General features: G+C 50.6%; 1 protein-coding gene across 11 annotated transcripts in view; it reads left to right on the forward strand.

Moving 5' to 3' along the window:
- Positions 1–6,882, forward strand: part of arhgap33 (Rho GTPase activating protein 33) — a 61,432-nt gene extending 54,550 nt beyond the window's left edge. For all 11 annotated transcript variants that reach the window (XM_088621387.1, XM_088621392.1, XM_088621388.1 and 8 more), the window contains 3 exons: positions 211–391; positions 939–1,291; positions 1,620–6,882. In XM_088621387.1, the coding sequence (XP_088477513.1) occupies positions 211–391; positions 939–1,291; positions 1,620–3,830 (2,745 nt within the window). In that variant the 3' untranslated portion in view covers positions 3,831–6,882. The remainder of the gene's footprint in view (positions 1–210; positions 392–938; positions 1,292–1,619) is intronic.
- The last annotated feature ends 1,554 nt before the right edge of the window (positions 6,883–8,436 follow it).

The following is an 8,436-nucleotide window of genomic DNA, read 5'->3' on the forward strand; positions in this document are numbered from 1 at the left end:
AGCGCTATATAAGTGTAAGCAATTATTATTATTGATTGATTAGAAGCCGATTGGCATTGATTACCACTAGGGAATGTCTAGTGTTCAAAATGTGATATACAAATATGAATGGGCAGAACTGTGAAGTCGCTTCATGTCATGAAAACACAAGTACCTCATTCATAACGAAGGCACGTTGGGGGGAAATAAAAGTGTCTGGCTTTTCACAAGGTGCTGGAGATGATCGGCGGGCGAGCTGGCGAATTGCCGACCGGCCCTCAGGGCTCGGGCCCCACCCAACCCCCCCAGATGATCTCCATGCTGCTGAGGTCGTGCGACATCCAGCTGACCGAGAGCTGCCAGGAGGAGATCCGCAGCAAGCTGACCCAGGGCGGCGAGCTCAAGGTCAAAGGTTAGTCGGGGGTCAAAGGTCAGAAGTTGAAATTGGGTCTCTGACCGACCATGCCTGTCTCCTAGATCATCCTCGGTCACAAGCGGGTGACCCCGACAGGTCCTTCTCAATGGGTAATACCAGATAATTATAGTAACAATATAACACGTTCTCATACATTGAAGCTGCTAAAATAACAGCTCTTAACCAGGCCATTAACCAAGCAACCACCTTAAACATCAAATCTCGCTTTTAAAGGAAAACTAACAAAGAGAGGTTTCCAATCTCAGCTTGACCAAAGGAAGAATAGGAACATCTCGGATACAATGCAAAGAGAATTCCGGAGAGGTGGAGGAACACAGCTAAAAATTCTCTAATGCTAAACGTTGGACTGGTGTGAAAACTGAGTAGTGCCAAGCGGCTGAGCTATGAAAGGAGTGCTTTGGGTCGTTTCTGTTCTGCTTTACCTGTTCATTCAGGCGAAGAGAAAGAGAAACGAAGCAGAAAGGGACAGAAAGGCACACAGGCAAAAGATGACACCTATTTTTTTTATCCTGTGATTCTGCAGGTCTGCCGATACCCTCCTCACAGATACCCCCGCCCCCTCCCCCGAAGAACCCTGCCCGTCTGATGGCGCTGGCCCTGGCGGAGAGTGCCAACAAGGCCCTCCAGCAGGCCTCCGGCCAGCCCGCCGCCACTACCGCCACCGCCGGGTCCCAGCGCCACCCCCGGCCTCAGGGCAAGGCCGGGGAGAGTTTGGAGGCGCGTTTCATGAGGTCCCTCTCCGTGGACTCCAGCGAGGTCCTCTCCTCGGTCTCCAACCCCCTGTACTCCACAGTGCGCCCTCTGTCGGTGTGGAGGTCCGAGGTGGAGGCCGAGGACAAAGCAGAAGGGGAGCAGAAAGACCAGAGTCAGCCACAGGTAAGAGGATGCTGCTGTTCCTGTAGCCTGTTGACGGGGGTTCCTGGGTAATATTCCTCAAGACGTGTCTTCCACTCGTGGAATGAGTTAGTGCACTTTTCCTGAAAGGATGCACTTCCACGTCTTGGATGACTTGCGTGACGCTTCAAAGCTGCAGCTACTGGTGCAGAATCACGCTGTTATTCCTTTGTTGCTGGCATGTGTTGATGAATTTGAGAGTCCTACACCGTCTACAGGGGTTCATCGTTATCAGCGCTGACCACCCTTGCCCTGTTCAGTTCCAGATTCGAAAATGAACATCCCTTCTTTGTCGTTTTCCCTCCCACAGGACACCGGCACCCTCTCCTCTCAGACCTCGCTGTCCGAGTCCGGAGCTTCTATCTCGGAGGTGTCTGCCAGCAGCTCTTCTGGGGAAACGGACTCTGGGCCGACCTACAAGAATCAGCTGTCCAAGACCTCTTCGATCATGTCCAGCGCTGCCTGTCAGCCCACGGACCAGCCCCCAGACCGTTCCAGTCTGAGCCCCACCGAGGACCAGGGCGGCTCGGAGAGCCAGTCCCAAGTGCGGAAGCCCCCCGCCTACTCCAGGCAGTTCTCCGCCCCTCATCTGCAGCAGAAGGTCCCCACGTCTGGCCCCAATCCTGCCTCCAACCCCCGTCTGCACCATTCGAAATCCGAGTGCTCTCCCATGGCTCAACTCCGCGCCTTCCAGCCCACCCGACCTAAGGTCCCGCCCAAACCTCCTGAGCTGGGGTCTCATCCTCCCCCGGCCCGCAGCGAGAACTTCTCCCGGCGCTCCCTGGAACCCATGAGGGTGAGGCGGATGCTGGCGTCGCAGTCCACTCCGCCCCTTTCCCGCGCGGGCTCGGAGAGGATCCACCGCGCGGAGCCGTCCAGGGAGCTGCCGCCGCCGCGGCACGGCCGGGCGGCCAGCAGCCCCTTCCAGAGCCGCGCGGAGGAGCACTTCGCTTTCCAGAGCCGCGCGGAGGAGCACTCCAAGGGCGAGAACCTCTATTACGAGATCGCCCCCGAGCCTCACCTGCTGCCCTCCCCGGCGCGGTACGGCTACCCGAGCGTGGGACTGCGTTTCGATGGGCCACCCTACCGTCCCACCCGACTGGACCTTGATCCCGCGGACAGGGCCCTGAGGGTCCACGGCATGGCGGTCCGGCCTCACCACTGGACCGCAGACCCCCGAACGTGGGCGCTGCAGGCCGTGGGTCACTCTCTTGTGCCCTTCTCTCAAATCCCACTGGACACCCCGCCTCAGCCCTCTCAGTCTTCCATCGTCCGGATGGTTCCCGTCTCCCGGACTGAAGTCCACCCAAGCCAGGGGGTAGCTGCCTACCAGAGGAACCCCTACAGGTCCCAGCGATCCCCCTCGGGGGACCTCACTGCTTCTCAGCTGCACCCTTATTTTGAAAATGGCAAGGTCTGCTACCGCTACTTTGAGGCGAACCCAGACGGATTTCCACAGGATTCCCAGCACCAGCCCCCTACCCACAAACCCTCTAGGCAGGAGCAGAAGGAGCCCATATACGTGAACTTCCCCTTCAACCCTGGCAAGACCTGGACTACCACCGACCTGGATGGAGAGACTCGGCAAGCCCCGGAATCTCCCCCCATGGAAGAGCCCAGAGAATCCGTCACGAAGGAGGAGCCTGCTCCTGGCATCAAGGAAAGCCCGCAGCCCAAAAGGGCCGTCTCCCAGTATGACAATATGACCGCCTCCTTGGATGAAGACTCAGGTGGCTCAGAAGCAGCGGTGCACTTCCGGAGTCACTCGGATCCCCAGGAAAAGACTTCCGAAGGCCCAGGAGAAAATCAGCCGCCCTCAGGGAAAGAACCGTCGGCCGGACTGTGCGAGGAATCGCCAAGAAGAGACGTGGCTAATGAGAGCTCGTGCGTTGGAACTTCCTCGGATCGTCCCTTACCCCACGATCGGCAGACGTACAGCCCCGGACCTTCCCGGCCCCCTTTCGAGGGGCAAGCGGCACCCAGAGGTGCCCCTTTCCTCCGGCAGGATGCCCTACGGAGGTCTACTTCGGGCGGGCACTACCGCCAAGCATTCGACGTCATGCCCTCCGGTGACCAGGTGCTGAAATTCTACCGGGCCGCGCAAGACTTCATGAGCCACTCGCCCCACCCCCCCGCCTGCGACTCCCTCCCGCCTCCTCACCACTCTTACGAGGACCCTTACCCAGGCCGCCAGGTGGAAGCCCACCCCCATTACCCCAGTCAAGATCCCCCAATTCCGGCTCCTTTCTCCAGCCTGGCCCACATGTCCATGTCCACGCTGGGCACAGCCAGAGGCCATAGTCCCTCTGGGTTCCGCACCATGGCCAGCCAGTACAACGCGTACCAGTTCCAGTCGGTGCCCATGCTCACCCAGTATGGCAACGTGCCCCGGAGGGATACAGTTCTTGACCCTTCCCTTCGCCCGGGTCTTCGGCACCAGAGTGGCATGGCCAGACAGGGTAGCCTACCCGGGCCGAACTGGACCGTTCACACGGAGGGACAGACGCGCAGCTACTGCTGAAAGCCATCCCACTCCTCCTTTTTTAGGGATTCGCGTTGACCTTCCTTGACCCTGGTTCTAGGGGGGGTATTTTAAAATTCAGACTTTTTTCCCCCATTCTCCCCCCCTCTAAATCAATTTTTTTATTTTTGGTCAACGTTGCCTGAACGATGCCGAATACGCCAAGGGGCAACGAAAGGTTCTTCACCAAGGGGGGCCTCCGTTGGAAACATTCCAGTCTTTTGCAGGTCCTGCTGTCCAAAACGTCTTGTCCCTTTAAGAAGTGTTTCTGGCGTTGAGCACAATGTTTTGTGCGCGTGTTCTGTTCGTTTCCGTTTTGTACCTTTGTACAGATATTGCTCGAGCAAGCGAAATGGATTCTCGGTACAGTGAAGAGCAAAGTTCCTCGGATTCCTTTCTGAAGACTTTCAAAGCTGCTGACGTGTAAAGGACTGACTTTTTTTTTTCCAGAGAAGAATGCATTAACAACGAGTGATGGTTCTTCTCCTAACATTATTTATTTTTAATTTTTTTTTAAGAATAGAGTTTCTTGGAACCTGGCTATTGCAATGTATCTAACGACTTTCTTATCTAAACAGTTACAAAGTGAGAAGCACAGTTCGTGACGGTGAAAACTGCCATTCGATGAAAGGGAGTCTATTTCTGTGTCACTTGTCATTTTAAATTTGTGGTGCACTCTTCTTTCAGCCTTGGGAATATCAATATAGGGAGTGTATCTGTTGTTGTTTACAGATTTCAAGTGTGTGTGTGTTTTTGTGTGTGCGTGTGGAGGAGAGTTTTGTATTTGGATACTTTAGGTTGTATCTCAAGTCGATCATGGGCCGCACTGCTCTAGTGATCTGATATCTGTAATAAAGTTTAGCAATAATTCTCATCCCCAACATGTGACTCTTCTCCACAGAATTATCCTCCAGCATAATGATGGCGTTCAGACACTATAGTGAGCCGATCTGAAACTTGTGGTCCTACTCTTGCAAAACTATATGCAGGGAATTAGAGATAGGGTTCGACTTGAGATACAACCTTTGGGACTCTCATTTTAAAGGCTTACCATATCTTCATAAGGCAGCACTGGAATTATGGGAAATGTAGTTTATATGAACCTCAGACGAGCCCACAAGTTGCTTACTTCAAGAAAAACCTTTGACAGCCCAGTGTCTGTTAAAGCACACACTACACCAATCTGAAATGAATCAAGTTTGTCTTTAGCATTATTTCAACAGCCAAATATTGTATAATTGGCAGAAGCCATCTTCCTGCCTGCCCTCACCCCTACCCCCATAACGTAACATCAGCACCTTCAGTTTTCATAGTATGTTGCATAGTAAACTCACCATTTCCATACACAAATCAAAGTTTTCAACCAAAGGTCTCCAAACATTTTTTGAGCCTTCAGGGGGAGATATTCAGGACTATTGAAACATGACTGGCTAATTTTTAGTGATTATGACCATTGTAAATCATTCCGATCAATTCTGGGACCTTCAGTGTTCGCCTTTGATGCTGTTGGAAATACTGAAAGTATGGAAATACAGAATTCTGTACTGCTGTAGTTCTTCCCCATTTGTATGAAGCACACTCCAATACATTTTTAAAACTGATGATTAATATTTTAATGGCACTGAAGACCCCCTGAATGGGGCAATTTTATCTTGGGTCCAGATGGTGTGTCTTTTAGAAATGTGAAATTGCTTGAACTGCCATTCAACGCTGGCTTCAGAGAAACCCTGAGCTGTGCAGGGGACATTTCAGTGGGTGCTGTAAGAGAGCTGGGAAATTCTCAGAGAATTTCCTTGCCAGCATAATTCACGAAGGGCTGGAGGAGAACAGAGGTTTAGAAGGATAAGGTAGCGTTGTGCTCTTTTGGAATCAAGTTGTGCAGAATGGAAGTGTTTTGGGGAAATTGTGCAGCCTGACCAGTTTTATATTTTTTCCACTGGTTCTATGATGTTTGAAGAGAGGTGGAATTCCTGTCAGTGACAGGGTGGTGAAACGGTGCTGTATGGTATTGAAGGAGCAGAGGAATCTCACCTCAGTGACTGAATGTAGTGGAGAAGGACAGGGTGGAGGCATGATGGGACATCTCACTGAACTGTTCTCTGTATCTTTCTTGCAATGACAAGGAGTCACTGGTTTAACAAAAAGCACTCCTAAAAAGAAGGCCCCGAGTTTGACAGGCCCTCACTGTCTGCCACCCGGATCTGAGTTACCGAAACTAAGCTCTCTCTGTTCTGTCTTTGGGAATAGATGCCCCCTCATTAGCTGGAGTTCTGTTGTTTGTCATCCTGCAGAAAAAGCTGTTGATGGTACAAGGCAGGAATGAGTCATTCCCATGCTTGGAGGACTGAGTTCTGCAGGTATTTTCCACAGTCCAAAAACACACTTCGCTACCATGTAAAACTGGGTTCTTAGTTTGAAGACAGAGCACAGAGATGTTCAGTAACTTTTCACCCATAGGGAGGCTGGGCAGAAATGTGGACCTTGCTGTTATGACCAGATCTTTTTTTTTTTTATTCTAAGTGCTAGGCCATTCCATCCTACAACTCTGATTCCTAAATTTGGGAAAGTGTCCCAAACCTGTGACACCTGCTCAGATCTTGGAATGCAGTTGTCTTACTGCTGTGTTCATGAACTTCCTTGTCCCCAGAAGTCACATAACTGCCACTGAAGGACTTGCATTGAATTCATCGATACCCAGTGATGTGCAGCACAAGTATGCATTTGATGCAGATGAGAGGAACTTCCTCCCTGTTGAAAAATGAAGGAACGATCACTTTTGTGTCAAGTGTTGAACTCGGGCAGGGTGGGGTCAGCCCAGCTGCTCTTTCGGGTTTCCTATTGGCGCAAACTTTAATTTTTTGCAATGTTGTCCCCACCTTCTGAAAGTGTGTTTTCTGATATTTTTGTAACCAAGCAACAAGCGAGAAAAAAACAACAACAGATCTGCATGAAGCCATTTTGTGAAGTATGTGACAACTGCAAAAAAAAAAATCTGTTTGGAAGATCGAATTTAGAATATTAACACCAATAAATCAGATTTGTTCAACTGTGAGAGGGAGGGTTGCATTCGTGTGTCTGTGTGCGCCTGCTGAAATGACCTTTGAAGAATTGTGCGACTAGGTCAAGGCTGTAGCCAGACCAAGGCGGAGTTATTAAAACTGTTTTAGGTTTTTAACGTGCTCCTTTCCTGGAAAAAGAGCAGAACAAGCACAACATACTGTAGAAACGAGGAATGTAAGCGCGCTTGGTTAATATAGGGCGCGTTAGGCGAGAGAAAACCGAAGTAAAAACACGAAAAGGCTGTTCAAAGACTACTGAAAGAAAAGAACGACTCGGTTCCCAAAGGTAACGGAGAGCGAGGGCGGAGCCGCTCACAGATAAAGGAATGTGGGTGAGCAAGTCGCTCCTACAAGCCGGGATCGCGGCCAGGTTTAGGGAACGTGGCGTTTAAGGAAAGCCCATCTCCACCTTGCAGAGCAAGATCGGTCGACTCACCCAGTGGGCGTAACGAAGACTATTATTCGATTGTTGTATATAATGCACAATAATGTCAAGAATGTATCAATTATATATAATCTTGTGAAGTACAGATCAGGTACCTGTTACAACAAACGCAGTCCAGGACTTTTTGTTCCCCCCACGCGTTCTTGAACGCTAAAATTCTTTACAGATCCAGCCCTTGTGACAGTATGATCTAGTACAGTACCGCACGGTACCGACCACGCCTTTACATTGCTCATTAGTAAATTGAATTAGGGCCGGCCCGACTTGTGGTGTGGCCTGGATCGTGTAGACTCAGAATATTGAACAACGCGAACTCGCGGAATTTCCACTCCTTACCTCGTACTATTACATTTACCCCAACTCCATCTTGACAAAAAAAATCCCTCTCTTTCATATTAATTTCCCATTTTTGTAACCGTGTATCAGACGCGTTAGGGTAATGTCTATATATTCTGCCACTGTCCTGCTGAATGTAGTTAGGGGAAACTGATCACCACTTTCTAAATTGCGGTTCTGCAACACGTTAAGAGAAATTGGAACGTGAAAAAGGTCAAACCTGTTTCTTACACGTGCGGTAAAAACAATCTTATTCTTAAAACCCCTCGGTCTTACTCGTTTCGTTGACTAGACTGGATGTCCGCGTATCCGTGCGGTTTTTTATGTGCCTTTTTTGGAGCAAGCCGCATCCTGAGACACGTTATAGAAAAGAGGGCCCTGTTCGTGAAGGAAGATCTGAAGGGTAAGAGGCTTGAAATATCGAAGAACACCCGACGGCGGGCGGGAGAGAAGTTCAGGAGAGATCGGGTCAGCCTGCAAGGGGAAAAATTGACTTGAGTTTAATAACGGGAGGTGGAGCACTAATTAAAGGCGGACGTTTGACGTCGTTACCAATGCTGAGCGAGACTATCCAGTCACTAGTCTTACCTCACACCATTGCTGTGTGCCAGCTAACTAATCCCTTTCAGGGGCTGGGCTGGGCACTCCTCTCGACACCAGGAGGCGCGGACACCGTGAATGTCACTTAATTGTAAGGGATTAGTTCTCTCATTCACAGGTTCGCTTCCAGTGCTTTCACTGGGGTGTAGTTTGCCAAAGGCGGGGT

This window comes from Lepisosteus platostomus, chromosome 26 (genome assembly GCF_059453375.1).
Source record: "Lepisosteus platostomus isolate fLepPlt1 chromosome 26, fLepPlt1.hap1, whole genome shotgun sequence".
Lineage (NCBI taxonomy): Eukaryota > Metazoa > Chordata > Actinopteri > Semionotiformes > Lepisosteidae > Lepisosteus > Lepisosteus platostomus.